We start from the raw sequence: 22518 nt of genomic DNA, 5'->3' as shown, positions 1-22518 counted from the left end.
GAAACGGGGAAGCTGTTGTTAATACTCCCTCCTGCTTATAAGGAATAACATCATTTCATTTCATGTATGATATCATCTATAGAAGGAAGAGTAAAATGAAAAGTAATGTGTGAGGAGACCTTGTTTTATGAAGTGAATGGCAACAGTGCCCCCTTGTGAATCAGATAAAAATTTCTCTGCATTCAGAAGCAATACCGATAAATATTTGCAATGGCTCCACATTTTTCATTTCTTTCCTACACTAAGAAGCTGATTTGTGCGGTTCAGCCTCATACTGTCAACACACCTTAGTTACTTTAGCCATTCTAAAAAGGATTAAATGATCAGGAAAGATCAGGTCTGACAAAATGGCTGAGGAAAATGGGTTATGTGAAGTTGGGTTATTTTAAGGCGCCAGATCAGGAGCAGTTTGTGGCACGGAATAAAAGACGGATAAAATAACAGTATGAACAAAGTGCAAGCACAAGCTGGCATTATGTCTACAGCAGGAATTTTATAAGTGCATTAGTGCAGCAGGGCCTCAGTTTTAATCAGTGTAGCTAGTATTAACACATTTGTTTTGTGCTGTAGTGTGCACAGAGGCTTAATTATATGATAGTTAAGGCCATTTTTCACCAGCTTGACCTCTTGGTGAAGTAATAACTACTGGCTTACAAACCGCTATTTTCCTGATTCAATTGAGACACTTGTTGAAAGCTGGATTGAGGCCCTAAAGTCTGCTATAGCTTAGCCATTATCGCTATTTACATATATAACACCATCATTCTTTAGAAGAAACTACAAAAAGCAATACAACCTGGAGCTAACATTACCTGACTGTGAGGCAAACAGATTTTGGAGGGAGGAGGTGTTTAGTGTATTCTGCTATTCTGTTCACGCTGCCTGACCATGCACCTTGCGACAATTTATGGCTTAGTTACACTCCATATAATCCCTATTAGCAGATGCTTAAGACTTCTGAAAGCAGTTAACTGTTGTTTGCCTGTGAAGTGTTAACCAAGGGGAGAGATGGATGACTTAATTTGTGAAATTTTTATTACGCACGTAACACCTGGGGGGGGGGGGGGGGGGGGGGCAAAATGGCTGGATCAGGGTGACTTTGGCAGTGATCCATCTGTACTACATATGGGCACAGTCACCCTGCGCCTCTTCGCCCCTTCATCGAAGACTTAAATCATCAGCAACAGTTCTTCAATTAACCCTGCAACTTAATAGTATTATGTGCAATCTAGACTGAAAGGTAAAATAAAGGTGAAACAGTGTCTGACAGCTTCAAACTGGGATTTAGTAAGCGCCAGAGGCGTCCCTCTCCTACCGTTAACATCCCACTTCAACACATTTCCAAAGGGTCAAGATAGATATTGATGAGCAGATCTGTACGTGTTTGACCCAATGCTTTTATCTAAAGTCAGTTAATGCTTCTTCGTTTGCGAAGACGATGCTTGCCCTGGCTGTATGCCCAGCACCTTCAACACGGAGAGTCTGTTGATGAATTAAAGCCTCATCAAACCGTAGCTTAGCGGAGTTGAGCAAGGTACATTAAATCAATACTAATAACCCCAGTATGTGTTTGTGTGTGTGTCTTAGTGACAACACCAGCATCTGGGTGTGTAACACGTACTAGACTCCCAACGCGTGCCACTCATCAGGTGTGTGGGACAGACAGACAACTTCATTGTCCTCATCTAACTTGACAGGCTGTTACTGTGGGCTCTGACCGCTTGGTGCCAGGCTTATTTATATGCTGCCGGTGAGAGAGATCTTGGGGAGTGCAAATTGCCTTGCACAGAGAGACAGCCATCACTGCTTTGAAGTGTGAGCATCTCTGTGTGTGTACGTGTGTCTGCATAGACTCACTTAATCTCTTGCAGCGGGCAGGACAAGTTGTACGTATTTATGCCAGGGGAAAATACAAACCTGTGCATGGATTTTATTTATTGATGACAAGTTTATGTTGTCTGTTGTCTGGCAGTGAGTGCTAGAGATTTATCAAGTTCAGCAAGAAGCCATGTTCTTGTTCTTCACCAAGCAGGTGAAGGTCTCTTTTGCTGTCTGTGGTTCAAACTAGCTCTCAGTGGAGTTGTGATGTACGGGGATCGGAGGGCTGCCTTGCCCCTGCTGTACCGGCAGCGTAACACGCGGTCCCTGTAGTGCCTGACTCCCTGACTTGTGTCCCTCGCTGGAGCAGGAGAGGATGAAGCAGCCATATATCATAGGCCAACTGTGTCCTCTGAGGCGGTGGCAGACAAAACCAACTGAATCAATAAAGCTTTAGCTCAAGCCCTAGTTCTGTGCACTCAGACCTCACCTCGGCCTCTTTACTTCCTTTTCTTACTCAAATTCTGCTTTTCTTCCCTACTTACATTTCTTGTCCATTTTTCTCTCTACCTCTGTCTTTTACAGTGTGACATCATTTATCTATGTCTGACTTCAACTTCTGTCAATATTATCTCTATCTGCCCTTCTGCTCGGCCCCAGGTGAACATGCTGATACACAGTGGAGCTGTCAGCCTTGACAGGAGATGAAAAAAAGAGACTGAAGCACTTAAGAAAGAACGAAAAAGACCAAGGCCTGAGTATTACCGAAGGCCATTCAGCTTGTTAGTGCAGCGGCACCTACATCAGACAAATGCATACTTAATTTTTTCAGAGGGGCTGAGTGATTCAAGCTCTAGGTGGGTGAATGTTCCCCAAATAGACAGTTTAAATGATGGAGGGCCGAGTGTAGTACCCACAAACCATTTCAGACAGCAGTGGAAATGCTATTAGAGAGATAGAAGGAGCACTGGGGAGTAGTTCACGGTAATTAAACTGGAGCGTCAATGTCACTGCTACCTGTTTACGACCCAAAAGAGTAGCAGTTTTCTTGAGGTGAAAAGGTTTGGCTTTCCTTTATTTCTGTCGATTATTATTATAATCCCACAAAGGACTTAGATTATATTTTTGGGAAATGGTTGTTTAATTCCTCTAGAAAACATTTCACCATAAAAACGATTCTTCAGAGAGTTGTGTTAAAGTTGTAAAGTATAGATGAATGGTTAAAATATAAAATGTATAAATATATTCTGGAATCATTTTGCTAATTCATATTTTATAATCAGCGTTTATTCAGTGTTTTAAGCATGTAAAACTACTTTAATAGCAGGGTGCTTTGCTTTAGTGCCAGTGATCATTTTGTAACAGTAGGCATGTTATACACTTCTTTCATCTTGTTTGGTGTAAAACTCAAACTGATTTACTAAAAAAGCATTGCAAAACAACTTTAATTTGAAATCAAAAATAGCCGTTGTCAGACATTTTGGAATAAAACATTACTAATGTTTAACATCATAGCTGCTTCTAATTTAAAATGACATACAGCTACTGTGCATTTTAGCGCAACCATACTATTGTGTCTTGACTGTGTCTATTCACATAATCCAGTGTAATATGGATTCAAATTGGATTCACATTCAGCTGCCTACATCCTCCAGTCTGCCAAAAAAGGCATATGTGCAAACATAGAGCAGGCTTACATAAGAAATTGGATTTTGAGATTGTGTATGTGTGTTTGTGTGTGTGTTTGTGTGTGTGTGTGTGTGTGTGTGTGTGTGTGTGTGTGTGTGTGTGTATGTGTGTGTGTGGCTTTCTAGTTCTAAATCCTGAGGGTCTAAATGCATATGTGACCATATGGCTTATGTGTATTAGGCTTGTGTGTGTATGTGTGTGTGTGTGTGTGTGTGTGTGTGTGTGTGTGTGTGTGTGTGTGTGGGAGGGGTATACACGCATCTCAGCAGTGTCCAGCATCTGGCCTCCTGACATTGACTAGGGTCAGTTTCTTGGGCCAGCTGGGTCAACAACATTATGCTCTGCCTTTTTTATTTAACGAGGTATTGATCTTCCTCCATGTTTTTATTTCTGTGGGGGTGTGTCTGTGGGGGTGAGTGAGATAAGCACGGAGATGGGGCCAGGCCAAGAAAAGGAGGCACGTTCTGGAAGAGCAAATTTGACGTAAAATCCAATCAATTGCTGCAGCCAATTCCCAGTGTGACAGCCTGATCTTTTCCTTCAAGTCCAGAAAACCCAAAACTCACATGAGTAATCATGCCGGTTCATTCACTTTGGCAGAAAACACAAACATCTCTTAATTGTTTTCCTGTAATGCAATCTTTAAAGACCTGCTCGAAGATTTATATGACAGTATAAATAAAAAAAAAGAACTTCCCCCCACACATACACACACACACACACACACACACACACACACACACACACACACACACACACACAGGGTGCTGTGGTGCACGAATGATCAATAACTATTTTGAACAACCCTGCACACCATCATTGAGACTTTTGCACTGAGATAGAATAACAGACTCTTTTAAAGCCTGCATGCTTATGAGATAACCATGAAATGATATGTGCACACACACACACACACACAACAACAATCCGAAATGCACAGTCCCGCCCATTCATTCATGCACACACAGGCAGATGCTTTGTGAGGGCAAACAGGATACGAGTCAAATGTAGGGCCTTCAAAGAGTGAACAGACAACGACACACTAACGGGTGTACATGACAACATGACAGTCTGTGTGATAATAACCTGGATGGTCTCAGCCATAGCACCAGGCGGTATACAAAAAGGGGGTAATGATAGTGTTGGGTATCAAAATGAGATAATTCAAATACACTTTGGTCAAATCCAAAGATTACAGGCTCTTATTAAATGGTCAATACACACACAGATATGCACATTTCTGTCACCCACTGAGGGTGATGTCTCTGACGGTGTTCCTGGCCACTGAGTACAAAAAGGGGGGAATATCATTTCAAGAGAAACTGGCACTCGAGGAACACTGAAGGAAGTCTGAAACAGTCATTATATCTCCACCAAACATGTCCAGACAGCAAAAGGGAGAATTGTACATTTCGTTCACAGCCAGCTAAGTAACTTCAAACTTAATTTTGTAACTTTGAGAGAGACTGGAAGTTTTGATTCTTCTAATTGTGATGCAGCAGAGAGTGTTGGGGCAGAAGATTAAGAAGAGAAAGGAGTGTAGACTGTAAAAGAGTGAAGAAAGAGGAAGATAATAAGAACAAGAGAGACAGGTGTACAGGGACATGATGGACACACAAAGACAAAACAGAGGATGTACTTGCATGTCAAATGGGTATACTGTGAATACCGCAATGCGGGGTTATAACCTGCACACTGCCATCCTGATCATTTATTCAACTCATCTGTTACATAAATAAACCAAAACACAACATATCTGGCCCTGGCTTCCTGTATGTGTGAGAGCCAATGGAGTCAGCTAGAGCAGTGAAGCAGGTTCAATTTTCAGCAGCAGAGCATGGTGGGTAACAGCACGCATGAGTCATCAGCCCAGCAGCCACTTACTGGCTTTCTTTCAGGTGCACACACATGCACACATATAGACTGCACTGGTTCACATGAATATAGTCAACAACAACTGGACACACAATAAAAGGAACCGTTGAAGCTGCACACACTCAAACAGACAGATATTTACAACGCTTACAGATATTGTGTGTGGCTTAGAAGTGTGGGCAGGGATGATGTGCTGTATGTGGGCATGCAGAGGCAGTGAAGTGACTTAAAATAAATAGCAGAGCTGCTGGGCATGATGCCAGGAAAATAGAAAAGGAGAGAGAGAAGCAAGGTGCAAAGTGAGATGAAACAGGTAGAGAGGGATGAATGTAGGGAACAAGGGAGCGGTGAAAATACTAAAGAAATAGTGCACAACTAAAAGAAAATGTATGTAAGAGGTGAACGAGGCAAGCAGCAAAGGGAGGGAGGCAGTGTTGGATGTTCAGAGTGAAGGCGAGAGTGGGAGGGAGTTCAGGAGGGAGGCAATAAGGATACACTGTAAAGAGAGGGAGGGGGAAAGACAGAAAGAGCTTGTTTATGGAGGAATGTGACTGTGTTCAGAGTATGGGAGATGGGACGGACTGATTGCACCACACCAGGTGTTGATGAGGGGTGAGAGTTGGACCTAGAAAGATCAGCAACAATGGCAGACATCTCCTCCTCTCCACACCAGCAGCGATAACTATCCAGTGGTTTGTCCACTGTGAACACACAGCTTTGAGAAACAGAGCAGCAGCAGCAGCAGTGACTGTGGGGGCAGACAGACTATGATGGAGGTAAGTCACCTTCAGCTGGACTTGAGGGAAGGTTGTGGCTGTTTGACGTGATGTGACAGGAGATTATTGGCGGTGCAGACTCACAGCTTTGCAACTTCAAACAGAAGTGAGCCTGAGTGTCACTAACAGGTCCCACAGATTTGAGTGTGTGTGTGATTTGTCTTGATGTGGCTTACATAAAAGTGTTTTAGATGTGTTTGTATTAAGTAAGGAACTAAATGTAGACATGGTCCATTTTAGAACCACACTGAGTAATGTCAGTTGTTTACTTAGTTTAACATTCTGACTGAACCAAAGTTTCTCGACATGGAGGCAGTCCCCAGTCTGTTGCTACTTTTAATTTGCAGGCTCAAAGTAAAAACCATCTCTGAATGAAATGTCTGCTCTCAACAGTTTCTTTGTAGAAAACTGCCAATCATGTTCTTTACTTTCAGCACAGCCATCACTGGACACACCATTGTTTTTGACTTGGTGAAATAATAGGGTGCAGCATGGGGCTTTATTGAAATGGTGCACTGTACACAGCAATTTAGAAAAAATAAATGGCATCAGACAAAGAGATGATTGTTATATGTGTTTTAAGCGTGAATTAAGTGTGTCCATATGTCCCGCCATAGTAATTGGCCCAGAAGCTCTTGAATATTCCTATGATTTTTGCATTATAATTAATAGCAACACAAGGAAAAGATATGTGTGGGGAATAATTTACCCAGTTTTAGAAGACTCACACCTGCGTACAGTAGTGTATGTGTTGAGACCTGTGGGGAACATGGTTTACTGTACATTGTGCTGGTGTCAAAGGGAATGGGTAAGTATAGGGCACCTGCTCAGGCATGTTCAGCTTTGCTCTGCACTGTAACTTATTGTACAGAGAAAAACACAGAGGAGAGACAGAATCATAAAGGAGGGGGTGGAGGATGAAAGAAGCAAAGACAGGTCTCTTGTATTGTCACAGCAAAGAACAGCTGAGTTATTTGTTTTCCTTACAGAATTCCCTTTGCTGATGTAAATATCTTGACTCCACAGGTCATTTTTATATATTTTACATTTGCAATTGTATTGTGGGAATTGATGCAGCTCAGTTCCATATCTGTAGCGTGTGACAAACCTTTGGAGCTGTCATGACCTGCTAAAGTAGACGCTTCTTAAAATAACTGTCCCAGATACCCAAATGCAGCATCCTTTCATGAGTGAGGGCTCTGAGAAGTGCAGCATCCCAACATCTTTGTGAGTCTCAGCTCAGGATGATGTTGCAGAGTTTGAAACTTTTCAGCCATGATTCATATAAACTTCCTTAAAAGATAATTATATTCTGATGGTATGTGAATCAGCTGAGCAACTGTGCACAGTAGGTGAGTAGCAGACGTGACTTTTGTGAGTTATGACACGTCAAACTATTGAAAGAAGCATGCCGAGTTTCCCTACAATGATTAATTTAGCATTTCAAGGTCAGGGGGCTTTTATTTTGGAGCTGAGAGCAAGTATCGCATGCAGCAGATATTTCCAGCTGTGTTCACATTATTATAGACCCCTGAAAGTGAGCTCATTATGTCTCCTCTTACTCCCACATTACAGCAGCCACACACACACACACAGACACACACACACACACACACACACACACACACAAAGCCACAGCAGATTAGGAGGATGGTTATGCTCCAGAATGACAACCTTATCACCAAGTCTTCAGCTTGCAGGGTCAATGGGCCCCATTGCCAGGAAAGGCCTCATTCTTTTCCACCTACCTATGCATGTCATTCCACTGTGATACCGTATCAAACACAAATATATGAGACAAAGTTTTAAGAAATGGTGCGGTGACTAAATGTGACTATGTGAGAAATGCAGAGGTTAGGTGAGTTTATGTAAAACTTCTCTTATGCTACGAAGTTAAAAAAAACCCAGTTATCTCTAATTTGTCTTTTGGAACCAACAATTTAATGATCAACATAACACTACAAAACCAGGACAAAACATTCTAATTGAATAATTTTGTGTGTGCCTTCCTCAGTGAAAACTCAATTATTGTACATATGATAATCTGACACTACAACAATTAAAGCTTTTATGGCAATCAATCAAGTTAAAATTGTGTATTGATGAGGTGGTCATAAAAGACACAGCCTGTTCAAAACAAGTGGCGGGTAATGGATGGGCAATAATTCAAAATGTCTAAAAATACTTCCATTTGTAACAATCCATTTTTACTTGCTGTTTTTAGAGCGGGATAAAAGCCTTAGATGTAAATATTTCATGACTATGAAGCTGGCCGGCGATCTGCCGTATCTAACTAAAGACACATACAACTCTTTAAAACAATTTTTGGACTCATTCCAGGGCACTAGATAAGTTTGAAGCATTACAGAAAAGTGCAAAGACATATTGTTATGCAATAATCAATCTTGGATGGATGGATGCAGCTCAATAAAGAAATATAAAAGGACATTTCATATATTTAATTTTAAGGCTCCTTAAATTCATGAGCATCAATTCCCATCCTCGTTGCAGCACTAAAGTCTCCCATTTAGACTCCATTAAAAATACATTTTCCTCTATACTCCAGCTGCCAAGGTTATGCAAATGCCTGTACTACAGGAGCAGCAGTTGGCCAGCCATACAAACCCAGTGAGTAGTCCACACAAACTCCTTATCTATTAAAACATAAGGAGGTTGATTGTTTGGTTGACCTAATGTCTCATTTGGATGAACATAATAGTATCTGCATGCAATCTAATTTTAACAGGGGGTCCTTCACTAAAAGCTGGCCTTTGGTCTAAGATGAGGCCACACGGCTGCCAATAGGAGACACCAAGATCGAATTAATGAGCAATACATGTTTTACTTGCAAAATTCAAGTAAACATGCCTTTCTCTGGATCCAAACCCCTCAAACAGAGGAGATATTGTTTACTGTTTACAGGACAATAAAAAACAGTCATCATTGTATAATGCAATGTTAGCTCCACAGAATCTCTCTCTCTCACACACACACTCAGTCTTTCCATGTCTGTCTCTCTCTCTCTCTTTCTCCGTGCCTGGTATTCCATCTCCTTCATCTGAGGCGGTAATGAGTGTCTGCTATTCTGCTCTTCAACATTGAAGCCCTATTCATGCTCAATCTCCTTTACAATGCACTAAAGGGATTACCCAATTAGCTGCTATTGGATGCCATTGTGCATGTGTGTGTGTGTGTGTGTGTGTGTGTGTGTGTGTGTGTGTGTGTGTGTGTGTGTGCGTGCATGGTCAGTAGATAGATGTGTTAGCAGTGAAAGTGAAAGATAGATGGCTGTCTGTACCCAACACTTCATTCCCAGTTGATGTTCTGCTGGAGGCCACATTACTCATTCCCACAACTCAGTCACAATGAGTAAGACACAAGATGGGCAAGTGTGTGTGTGTGTGTGTGTGTGTGTGTGTGTGTGTGTGTGTGTGTGTGTGTGTGTTGTGTGTGTGTGTGTTGTGTGTGACTGGGGCCTTGACGGGCCACAGAGAATGACAGAAAAAAGTATTACTTCTCTATAATTCAACCAATCAATCAGACTATTATTCCCCCCTTGCTTTAATTTGTGAGTTTAATTTCCACCGTGTCATGCATAGAATAATGGGAGATGCCTGCTTCATTACATGTGAATCATCAGTTATTTTGTGTGAACCACAAATCAATTCCAGTTATCTAATATATTCCATCACACTGGGAGCAATATGTTCAGCGTATACATTTAGAGGATCAAACAGCATAATAAGGATTGATTTTGATGTCTCCTCCAAAGTTAAAGGTGCAATCCAGAATGTTTTTAATCAAAATTTTAGTTAACGTGTTTAATTGTATTCCTGGCACTTTGGTAAATGTTCTTAAACAGAATTTAGAGCATGCATATAGGAAAATATTTGCATGCTATTTTACTTTATCTTTTAAGTTTGAACTACAATTCATTTGGAGAGACTATACCATTGATTTACTAACAACCATTGCTTGTAAAATCACAGTCTGAAATGACTTATTGCTTATGTTGGCCCACATGTTGATGGGCCAACAGGGATGTTGTGGAAATATCAATTTGGTATCTTTTGTACTTCAGTAGTAAACTTCTGCCGAAAATCTCCATTGTCAGACATAACTGCCAGCACTTGAACATACAAAACAAAATGTGATTCCATCTCCATTATCTCACAATGATAACCACCATTTGACAAAAATGACCATGATGGATTAGCTGCCTAAAGTTAGTTTTAAGTCTACAAGATGCTGTAGTTCAGTGACATGCACACCCTCTTCTTTGAGGCAGAGGTAGTGTTTACCTCCTCAGTGCTTTTTCACTGCGGTTTAATGTCAGATCAGCAAGACTAAATATGTTCTACACATATGTGAAATACATTACCTATTCTATGATAAGAAAGGACATATAATAAAAGTGTCTACAAATATTACAGTGGTGACAAACAATGAGAAAGCAAAAGACACGCGCTCAACCCAGTTAGTGAGGCACAGCTCGTCGCTGCCTCACCTCACGTGTCTCCTCTGAACAGGACATGCGCTAATTCAGCGATGTTGATTATAAAAATGCTTGGAATGATTGGAATCATTCAGAAATTACATTTATAGCACAGATCAGTAGATAAATATTAATATTTAATTTATTTTAGCATTATTGTTTTTTACTTGTCATGATGACAGGTGAGGCTCTGCCTCACCTTGCCTCCCCTGACCGCACGTCCCTGCTGTAGTTATATCAGTCAAAGGTATTGGCTGCCTGTAAACATGACAAACAGTTTCAAAATTAAAAGGAAGATAGAATAAGGCATTTATTTTTGCCTTATTGGGAAAATGAATGGGAGGTAATGTTAGAGGACAACTTGCACATCATAGAGAATAATATTTGGCACATCCTGTGGCTCTGGAGGCAGCACACAAGTCAGGAGAAAAATAACCCTGGTGATGTCATCGAGGTCAATTTGGGCTTTGAGACTTTTTTACATTTCTGACATAAATCCTGTTCTCATGGAGTTAAAAAGACATGGGCATTTACTGTGCATGGAGGGTTTAAAAAAACAATGCTATTGAGTTCCATTATGGAAAATGATTTTGGACTAAAAGTCAGGATGCCTTTTGACCATTGACAAGCTTTCCTCACTCGTCCTCCAACGTTATGTTAAAATGACAATAATTAAACCCCATAAAACGTAATAATAAATACACTGTGTATGAAATTCTATGTGCGCTTAAGACGGCACAGATGAACAAAGAACCATAAGCTGTCTGAGACTGACCTAAAAAAACAGACACACTGAACTAGATAGATTTCACATGCATCTGTTCAAAATTACCATAAAGACAGTGAGAATTAAAGCGATGCCATCTGGCACCGTGGCAGTGTAGAGGTACAGTGAGAACAGAGGAGAGTTTCATGGTCATTGTCAGACAGGTATAAATCCTGGACCTTAATAGCACACTGCTGCCTTCCACTGGCTGTGGAAATGGATTGGCTATGCCCTCAGAGAGTGTTATTATGTGTGACTGTGTGTGCATGTGTGTGGAAGGGGGCTGGGGTGTATTGTCAGCTGGTTCTGCGCGGGACAGGGCTTTGTGTCAGGCAGGTCAGCTGGGGCTCGAAAGCTAGGACGACACCCCCCGCTCATACACACACACACCACCCACTGCTTACACACAGACATGCGACAAACAAGCGCACACACTCTATTGTTCACACACAGAAAAAAAAAAAAGATGCAGCCAATCAGATATATGATTAGATGTATGCATGCATCCACACACCAGCGTTCCCATCTCACCAAAGGTCTTAAATCACTCTGTCTACTCAAAAGCCGCGTGGTCAGACCATTCGTACTGCTCATTAAAATTTGCAATGATGGAGCAATGAAAAGACTTTCAAATCACTTCAATATTTGCATCAAATAGAAGTGAAACTGACAGATTCTCTCAAGCAAGGGAGTGGGAACATAAAAGTGAAATGCCAGGATCATTGTTCAGTCAAATAGGCGTGTGGGGCTGAATTGGACCAATTGAAGAACAATGGTAGTCAGCTGAAAGGATGAGTGAGCTCTGCTGCTGAAGAAGATAATGTATACTGTGGGTCAGAAGACTTTGTGAAAACACTTCATGGTAAAAACTTTCAGTCAGTATGATGTAATATGATGTAAACTTTGGTGCAATGCTGTCTGCACATGTTAAATGATCCCACAGCATAGGGTCCTGCTGCTTCCCATTACTTTTATTCTAACAAACAGATTTCTTTATTGATTTTTGTGCGACATCAATGAATCAGTACTGTTCAATCCGTAGATGCATGGTAAAGCTGTCTGTTTTCTTCACATTCCGAGAAAGTATACCTTTACTTGTGACTAAAATGGGGTCTAAGATTTACACCTGTTTTGTCAGCAGCAGAGCTTAGAGGCCATATCTCTTCTGTTGTTGTTTGTTCATTTGGAACACAGTACCTTGTATATTTTCCTGTCATGATGTGCGATTGTATTTCATCCACAAGGTGTTTTGTCATGTACTCTGTGGGTTGAGGAACGCTCTACTGCCTTAGAGAGACTTGTGCGCCAGCAATGAGACTGTGTGAAAGTGTGTGTTGTTTGTGTAGATGTGTAAAAGTGTGTGTGTGAGAGAGTCTGTGAGTGTATGTCTGAACAAACAGCAAAAAGGCAGGATGGTGGTAAATCACTATAAAACCGAAGCTCTCCTGCCTTCTCATTGTGAGGACTAGTCATTTATTTAACACTCAAATATGGTCCTGGGCTGTTTAGGGAGAATACATCAACTGGCACACAAGAGTCCACACAAAAAGCGGCACACTTCAACAGACAAAGAGCAAAAAAGAGAGGGCAAGCGCCTTTTTTCTCCTTCACATGAAGTGTTGTTTGTTCAGGGAGGGTGCAGGGCACCGAGTGGGACGGCTGGATGGAGGGAGGGACTGATGGAAGGAGGGAGGGAAGGAGGGGGCGAGGATGAATGGTTATTACACAGTAAGTTGATGCACAAACGGAGGGTGTCTGTGGCTGATAGTGGGGAGAAGAGGGGGGTACACGGGGGGTGTAAAAGATCTTTTGTGAAGGCTGGGAGTTAATCACTTGAGCGGCACACGCCAGTTCTATGGGAGCACATGTTGTACACTGGCTCCCCCGGGGGGAGCAGGAGGTCCCAAAACACACCCACACACACACAGTTGAATTTACATGTCAGTTATAATGCAAAGCTGGGTACGGGCCGTCTAGAAAGACCCACCCCCTCCACAGAACAGTTAACAGACCCTCCTGGCCGTGGTGATAGTGTGAGGTTTGCATTTGCTGCTGGTTCATTCAAGGGCACACACGCACAGACATACACATGTGTCTGCATGCCTGTTCAATTTCTCCAGGACTGGATAGATGACTCTGCAGGGGCCTTGCTAGAGATGGAAGCTTAGATTGACCTGGCAGTAAGTACAATCTATTGTTTCATTACTTCAGTCCCATGTCAGTGGTGGATGCTAATATCTGAGAGTGATAGTGCCTTCACTGGAGTTTAGATTTAGTGGCAGACATCCAGGCATAGTAGAATAGACATTTACATCACTGGTACTGACTGGGGGACTGCTTTGTAGGTACTCATTTAACATTAACAATACCATTACTCAGTATTTTCAGTGGTTGTTTACTTTCTAGAATATATTTTGAATTCATCCTGAATGAAACAATGAAAAAGGAAAAGTGAAGCTGTGCTGGAAGACTGGCTATGCGCTTCTTTCATGACTCATGCAATTAGGGTTGTCTTTACTTTCCTGTATTCACTTTCACTGTCGCTGTCTTATTCTGCTGTAGAAACCACTCAAACTTTCCCACTTTGTCTCACTTGCTGTCTTTCTCTGATGCTCTTATTATTCTCCTCATGATGGAACATCTATTTTGTACATGTTTCATCTCGCTTATCATTGTTTTCTGGGCGATGATAAGTGACAGCCTTGATCAGCTCTCCCATCAAACACCTCACCGACAAACACTGACAGCAATGCATATCCTTACAAACACCACCGTGCAACAAATGATCATGAATAAGCCTCAAGCCAAATGCAATGTACACTAATATGTGACTTACGGCTGGCCATTAGTTCCATGCTTTGTTGGTGTGGACATTATAACATGCTTAAAGGCTGAGGACCAGGTGGTTAGAGGAGCCCACAGGCCTGATCAGCCAGTATGGAGCCCTTTGCTACAAAGTCACTACTTTTCCCCTGTGGGTTGGAGATCATGACTAGCAGCATCTGGAGTCCGGTTGTCTTTAAAAGGGGGAGGGGGGGGGGGGCAGCAAAGAGAGAGCATCACTAGTACCTCTGTGGATAAATGGCCTTGTATTATAAGTGAGAATGTTAACAACATATGTCCAGTCGAGTTGTGTTCTTAATATAATTGTTATTTCATAATTTGAGCCAATCACATTAATAAAAGTCAATATGTATGTGTGGTCATACTGTGTTCAAGTAAAATAGCAAATCCAAAATGTTTGTATAGTGTTATTCAGAAGGCAGCACCAGCCAAGTGTTGAGTAGTCTGTAAGTAGCCAATTGCCAGTTTGTTTAGAGGAAGGGCACCCAAAGGTTTTTTTGTTAAATTCAACGGCCCAGCCATAAATCTAGACACACAAAGCCAGGCAGAGTGCCAAGATGGACTTTTTTTTCACTTTGTTTGTTTTGCAAATGTGTACACACCTGCTTCAACATTGCATATTTGGACTGAGCGGGAAACAATATAACACTAAAACAGCATGAGATGAAACTATGACATGATTTTGCCCTTTCATGAAAAAAATCTTCTGTTTAAGGATCAACAGCTAATATTCTCTATGTTTAATGTGTATTTTCCCTTTCTTGCCTAGTAGATGGAGCCATTGACAGTTCTTTTCTGGGGTCATGAGCTGGTTCTTCCCTTCACTTCTGTGTAACTTGACCTCCTGGACTTCAGCCACACCCTCCCCTCACCTATGCCTGCAGGACCATGGGCAGTGTCAGCAGCCTCGTCAACAGCAACAGTCTTAACAGTAAACACTGCAAGGCATCTGAACATAGGTTAAAAAAGGGAATAAGTCCTCATAGAAAGAGTGGAGGTTGCAGCCTTGACGAGCTACTGAAGTGTGGCTTCACTCAGAGCTCCTCGTCCACCACTCAGCCCTCTAAAGGCCTGTCGCACTCCCGGACAGGTCGAAGTGAAGATTTTTTTTACATCAAAGTATGTGCCATCCGATGACATTAAAACTATCATCTTAGTTCGTAAGAAATATATTGCATATGCAGTTACAAATCATAACATGTTTATCCTGTTCCCTATAAGGTGAGCCATAAACCGAGGTCAGTATACCATAGAGGGGCATCGATGGAAGATAATGCAGGTGGAAAGAACAGAGATGGGGAATCAGATGGGCGACTGCAACCCAAACTGCTGCTCATGCCAGGAAAAATGACTGACAGGGTGAGCAAAATGTCCATTGTTTCCTCTCTCGTGTACAGCGTTTTGGGGAAATTTGCTTTCCTGTCACGTGTTATTTGAGAAGATTTTGTACAGTTAATACTGTACAAAATCAATACTTAATAGATATATCAGATATTAACTGAGATTATGATTTCATGTCCATTTTCATTGCCTCATCAAATGTAGCTTTGCTGTGCTTTCCTTGACTGGAACAGTTATGGTTATTCTTACAACCATTTAGAAGTCATGCGGCAGAACTGCAAAAGACTTTGAAAATCTCTCAGCGAAGTTGAGGATAAAACATGCACCGCAGGTAGTTTAATTGGTAGCAACCATTCCTCACAACCTGTGTTGAACCTTCCCAGCTTATTAATCACCCCCTCCCAGATTAATGACCTAAGAATGCCTTGATCTTCTCAGTGAAGTCATTTCTGTGCCAAGAATACATAGGCAAATGGAGTCTCCTTCAATAGGTCTTTATTCCTCGGGGGCAGGAGGCTGAGAAAGGAGAGGAATAGGAAGCAGCTTTATAAGAGATAGAGCAGAGAATAAGAGAGAAAAGAGAGAGAGAGAGAGAGAGAGAGAGAGAGAGAGAGAGAGAGAGAGAGAGAGAGAGAGAGAGAGATCGGGGGCCAACGAGAGTTTGAGGGATAGAAAGAGAGAAAAAAAGAGGAAAGGCATCCCAGTCATGAAGTCAGTGAGAAGGAATGCTGAGCTCACAAGCTTTACCTCTTACACTTCAGCAGTAGCTCATATTATTAATATCATAGAGAAGGGCTATTCATCTTCGCTCAGACAGCACATGGGGGAGAGATGTGGGATGCAGAGAGGAGGAGAGGAGGGGAGGTATGGTACTGCTTGTGACATTCTTGGACAGCACAGATGGGGCATGCGGAGTATAAGTTCATCTTTGAAATGAGTTTTCTCTTTTATGACAGTCTAGTGAATTTTACTTGCAACTACTGGCTTTTAATACTGCCAACTTGTAGTGAAGCAATCCTGCACACTTCAGTGGTTCTATTTCTAATATGAAAAGACTTGATAAAAAAGAAAAATCTATCTCTTTCATTTGTACAGACTTCCACTATGTGACAGTATTTATCTCTGTGAATGCCAGTCATTATGATTTTCAAGTTTCAGAATGCGACTCATCTTTGGCTCTCTGTACTCCCAGTATAAGCTAAGAGCAGCCACTGAATATAAAATAAAAAATTGGGAAGAGCACCCCCTGACGATGTGTCATTTCACTCTTCTAGACCTCTGCTGAGAAGTCATTGGTGCGTTCCACTGCCTTCAAGCCCGTGATTCCCAGGAGTACATCCTCCACAGAGACAGGCCACAACAGCCTGGACATCCTTTGTCCTCTGGGGAAAGCAAGGAGCCCCGATAACAGACACAAGCAAGACACCTTCTCAGGTCTTTATCCATATCATATTGATAAACTGTTGCCTTAAAATTAGATCATTACAGGTTGAACTACAGATTACACTAAAGTAAAATGCCTTCTCTTTTCCTTTTAGGGACTTTCTCCGACTCTGGACGTAACTCTATGTCTAGCCTCCCCACCCACAGCACCAGCGGCAGCCTAAGTGCTTCCACGGGCCCTGTCAGTCACAGTGATGGCAGCTCAGCTCCCGCAAACAGCCTCAGCAAGGGAGTACAACCCAATTTCCCTCCATGGGTCAACGGTAATAGCACTAACCTTGACTGTAGCAACAGGGCTGGTTTAAACTGCGGAGGGTTGGCATCTAAGGCTAATGGGGATGCTGGCTCCCTGCTTTCTGCAGATGAGCCAAGCGCTCTCTGTGAAACTGCAGGTGGGATTCGGTCCCCCATTACCACAGATGAGTCACTGATTGAACGTTTGGAACAAAGGCTGCTGGAAAGAGAAACTGAACTGCAGGAGCTACAGGTATCAAGCTGTCACTTCACTAAAAAAAACAGCATGTGCTCATAATCAAGATCAGTGTCTCTTTATCAGTAGTTAGACTGTACAATTGTGATATTTTTTTACTGAGATGTCTTTACCTTACAATAGGTGGGTTTCGAAGACAAGGAAGCAGACACGTGCCAGCTGTTTGAGGAAAGGCAAAGGTACTGTGCTGAGAAGATGGAGGGGCTGAAGCAGCGCTGCTCCACAAAGCTACAGCAAGTGTCCCAAATGGCCGCAAAAACCCAGCAAGCACTCCAGCTGCAGGTCAGCCAGCTCCAGGTCGGCACACATCCTCTTTCCTTTCTTGTACCCCTAATTTCTGGTTCATCTTCATCCCCACCTTTTTATGTGGATGTCCAATCATTATTAATGGCAAGTGTAGTCAATTGAAGCAATACATTCCTCAATATATTGACTGAAGAAGCTGAGTTCTCCTGCTTGAGGAGCCATGCCGGCAGAGCCTACATGTGCATTGAGAACAAGCTTCTGATACCCGGAGGGTTCCCGTCTGCCATATCCTCTTGCATGGCTAATGCAGCCGCAGATATAGCATTGGCCTCTCTCCGCTGCATTTCTTCGGCCATATACTCTGGGTTGAATGATTACGGCTGAATATTCGAGTCAGCCAAAACACGTTTTTGGAAACGTAGCTTGTTTGCAACACTAGAGAAGAGAACAAGGAAGTTCTTATTTTGAGCGCTATCTAGAGCATGTGCGCCCCCTGCTGAAGACAAGAAATCCATGCTGAAATAGCCTGTAATACTTCCTTGCATATACAACTATGTCACTTTCACATCAAATGGAATTTATTGCTTCAATCGACTACATTTACCTTCATTTCATTTGAGAAAAAAAGCAGTAGCACAAGCATTGAAATTCCACACCTTAATGAGTGAAATGAGAAATGAACTCTTGTACAGGCGGAGAAGAAGAGGCTTCAGGATGATGTCTCAAAGCTAACCCGGGAGAAGGATCTTATTGAACTCAGACTCAGGACTTATGCGTCAGAGAGCACACAGCTCGCACCAACACTGGAGGAAACTCAATGGGAGGTGAGTCATGAGTCGAGTGATTTCAGTCGGTAGAATACAATCTGGTACAACCTTGAAGGCTGCTGAGGAGATGTGGGAACATAATGCTCTTCTATCACGAGATGAAAAATCCACCACTATGCTAAGAAACAGCAATCTGTCATAAAAGAGTCAGAAATTCATTTAATAGATTTTTTATATAACCAATGGTTCAAATGACTGTGTGTAATGTGAAAGAGACCACTTGAAGGGATGAACCTACAGAGAAATATCACCAACTCTGCAGTTCTCCTCAACCCAATTGAGCTTTTTAGTATCTTTCAGCTCATTGTTTTGGTTTTATGGCCCGCAACTTTACTGTTTAGGTTCAGTATCAGCGCTCTCATCAGAACCCATTTGCAGCTATTTAGTCACAAACAAACAACTGTTTGATCTGTGTCTGCTGGATCTAAATAGGAAACTGTTTGTTAACACCTCTGCCAACAATGCATTTATGTGTATGCTGATAATATGTCAATTTTGTGTTTACAGCCGGTTGAGCAGCCTGCAGATTGTTTCAGTTATTTAAATATTTAGCTTGCTTTTGGAATTACGTAAAAAAAATTATTTTATTTTACAACGGAATATACATCACTGATACTTACTGTCCTTCATGCCATTAATGACCAAATATTCTGCAGGTGGTATCATTATGGGGAGTGCACAAAATCCATGATTGTACAAATATACAGTATAGGAAGCCTTGCACATAATTAACAGAATAAGAGTATTGGTTGATTTTTTTTCCCTTTAACTGCCAGTGTGAGGTATATCATACACATTATTACTCTGACTGGTTCATCTTCATACTGTATGAATGTAGGTGTGCCAGAAGACAGGGGAGATCTCATTGTTGAAGCAGCAACTGAGAGACTGCCAGGCAGACGTCCACCACAAGCTCAACGAGATTGTCTGCTTCAGAGCATCACTGAAGGAGAACACAGCAAAGATGGAGATACTCGAGAGACAGAATAAAGACCATGATGACAAACTGCGCTCTCGCACCATAGAGGTTGAGGTTAGTCTGTTCATGATTCAATGGCAATTCATTCCAGCATGGCATTCAAATAAGGACGAGATGCAGAGTGCTAATAAGATCAAAGCACTGAGCACAGAGATACCTGCTATTATGTGCTAATGCTACACTCAACTGTGACCTTCAGACTGTTTTCAATGCCCATGTTTTAGCAGACTTGTATAATCACAGTCTAAATAAGTGAGCTTATTTTACACATCATTTGATTAGACCCTGTTACAGCACGCAAAATACATTACATTACGGTCATTTAGCAGACACTTTTATCCAAAGCGACTTATAATTCAGTATCTATCTACACACCGTAGACGCAGCTACGGGAGCAATTTTGGGGTTAAGTGTCTTGCTCAAGGACACATTGACATGAGACTAGTAGAGCAGGAGCCAGGGATCGAACCGCCGCCCCTCTGATTGAAAGGCGGCCCTGCTTTCCACTTAGCCACGGTCACATAGTCTGCTTAATTACTGCCAATATCTGAATAGTTTCCATTTTAATTAAGGTGTGCCAAAATGAACTTCAGCGCAAGAAGAATGAGGCGGATTTGCTGAGAGAGAAAGTAGGCAAACTGGAGGAAGACATTCAGGGAATGAAACAGGATCTTGCCATGGCCAAAGAGCGGAGGCTGAAGCAAAGTTTGCAACTTGAGGCCCAAGCCCAGACCCAGGCCTTGGAAAGACTAATCCAAGGCTCCGACAACCCCGCCCAGGGCCATGAGGAGGAGAGCAGCGGACACATTGCCACAGAATCACTCCAGAGACAAGTGGAGAGACTGAAGCAGCAGCTCAGGGAGGAGAAGGACACACAGGAGAGACTGGCTAACAGCTTTGAGCAGGAGAGACTAACGTGGAACAAGGAGAAAGACAGGGTCATCAAGTACCAGAAGCAGCTCCAGATCAACTACCTGCAGATGCACAAGAAGAACCAGGACCTGGAGAGGATCCTGAAGGAACTGACCGCTGAACTGGAGAGCCGGACAGAGCTCGGCATGGATATCAGCTACAGCTCAGGGTTACAAACGTACGACGACGTTATTGCAACAGAGATTTAATGGGAGCACTCACACACCTTCAGTAAAAGTGAACTGGGAACTTGACTATTTTTTCACCACAGATATTTATATTATAACTGCAGGAGATTATTCACTGCTACTTAGCGTTTTATAAGGGTTATTTAATAGAGTGTGCACAATCTTGTGTATTTTGTTTCCAGGTCACAAAAAAGTTTTAAGATAGCTTTTGTGAGGACACCGTTAGTACTTGTTTAAAAGTAAATACTAAGTTATTTAATGTTCAAATGAGAAGTTGTTTTACTATGTTGTTTAACAGGATCACTAGTTCAAATCATGCACACGTTAGTAGTTAAAACACCATTTATTAGTTGCTCAGTGATAGCTGATTTATTTGATTCATGATTAAGCACTGGTGGCAACACATGATAAGCATGATAGTGGCTTAACATCTGTCCCTTCCAGCATGGCAAATGGCAGTGATGTATCATCTGATGTATCATCTGTGTGTCTGGGGTTCTGAACCTTGATAGACTTTGCCTTGTATATCCATGTTACTGTTTTCTCCCACACTGTCCATTGTTAGAGGGTTTGTGCATGAAAAACTGTTCAAAACCATTTTCATTCAGTCATGAATTGAGTCATTTCAAAGCAATTCACAAGTCTTATAATGTGAATATTTGTTATTTCCACCAATGTAAAAGTGTTTTGCACTTCAAAATACATGTTAAAATAATGTATTTTCATTCAATTCAAATCAACAGTGAAAAGTTAAGTCAATATGCACTATACTGCAGTAGATATATTTTATTATATCATCTGTACGTTTTCGTCATTCTCTGGATGAACTCAAACTTTCTGTACCTGAGAACATTTTCACAGTAAATTGATTCTGCAAAGCAGTGCCATTACATGTGTCAATTCAGGTGCCATGATAGATCCTAATACCACTCATAAAACAACCATCACTCCACTGAACAGATATATCATTGACATATTTCATTATAAATTCAGGCTTGCTGTGTCGATGAGGTCAAACGGTTGTAATCTAACTATAAAATCTAATTTAATCCATCTACTAACACTATGAATATGGACGGTGTTATTGTCTGAGTGTGCATGAAACCAGCACTTTGTTAAAGCAAACCTTATGCCTTGGACCTGTTCATTCCTGATACAGAAATGCACATAATACAGTATATACCAGAGAACACCTCTGACAGGTACCAAGGGCAAGTGCAAATTTTGGGATTCACTTTGTGTTCTGTGTGGGTTTAGAGAGAGATAGAAATAGATTAAACGATGCTAGACAGAATACAATAATACAAATATTTTAAGAGAAAAACAAAGGAAAAAAGAGTAATCTCCCGGAAATTGTCTATCTCTCTCCCTACATTGTTCATCTAACTTTGTGAGAGTTAGCTGGCACTGTTCCACTTGGAGACAAACAATCCTTCCTAGCAGCAGCCCCGGACATTTGGCTCTGCTATTTTGGAGCTATTCCACTTCCCACAAGGGCAAAGTAGTTTGTGAAGCAAAAGTTTAACTACTCCACCCACTCAATACTCAGGGGCTCACATAGACTATCAGGCAGAAATAGATGCACACATTGCGCTGGTCAAGAATGTGTAGCAATCTCTGTAATGATGCTGCTTGAGATTGCTCAGCTACCCACCATTACATTACATTACCACATCAGGTCAGGAGAGATTTGGAGGCAGACAGAATAAATGGAACTATAAGGTGGGGTGCTGTAACCAGGGGCACTCAAACTCAAAAGTCTGATAAGTGTTTTACAGCCCTTACTCTGGTCCTTAGCGCGGAGAAGTGGTCAAATAGGGAAACAGCAA

The 22518-nt window shown here is 41.8% G+C and overlaps 1 protein-coding gene across 4 annotated transcripts; it reads left to right on the top strand.

Moving 5' to 3' along the window:
* The first annotated feature begins 5948 nt into the window (after positions 1-5948).
* lzts1 (leucine zipper, putative tumor suppressor 1) lies at positions 5949-21570 on the top strand. 4 transcript variants are annotated; one of them, XM_068703180.1, is made up of 10 exons: positions 13441-13599; positions 15036-15382; positions 15485-15622; positions 16879-17038; positions 17143-17310; positions 17410-17534; positions 17661-17834; positions 18476-18607; positions 19449-19643; positions 20162-21570. In XM_068703180.1, the coding sequence occupies exons 2-10, from the start codon at positions 15152-15154 to the stop codon at positions 20708-20710; spliced, it is 1872 nt and encodes a 623-aa protein (XP_068559281.1). In that variant the 5' UTR covers positions 13441-13599; positions 15036-15151; the 3' UTR covers positions 20711-21570. The 4 variants fall into 4 exon arrangements, with proteins under 4 accessions (XP_068559279.1, XP_068559281.1, XP_068559278.1 ...); XM_068703178.1 differs by lacking the exon at positions 13441-13599 and adding an exon at positions 5949-6158 and having other exon boundaries at positions 17143-17534; XM_068703177.1 differs by having other exon boundaries at positions 17143-17534.
* Positions 21571-22518: the final 948 nt, after the last annotated feature.

This window comes from Cebidichthys violaceus, unplaced genomic scaffold (assembly GCF_023349555.1).
Source record: "Cebidichthys violaceus isolate CVI_PGR_0920_01 unplaced genomic scaffold, fCebVio1.0.p SCAF_9, whole genome shotgun sequence".
Taxonomy (NCBI): Eukaryota; Metazoa; Chordata; class Actinopteri; order Perciformes; family Stichaeidae; genus Cebidichthys; species Cebidichthys violaceus.
The sequence above is the reverse complement of the archived record's forward strand: the minus strand, read 5'-3'. Positions and strand labels throughout refer to the sequence as shown.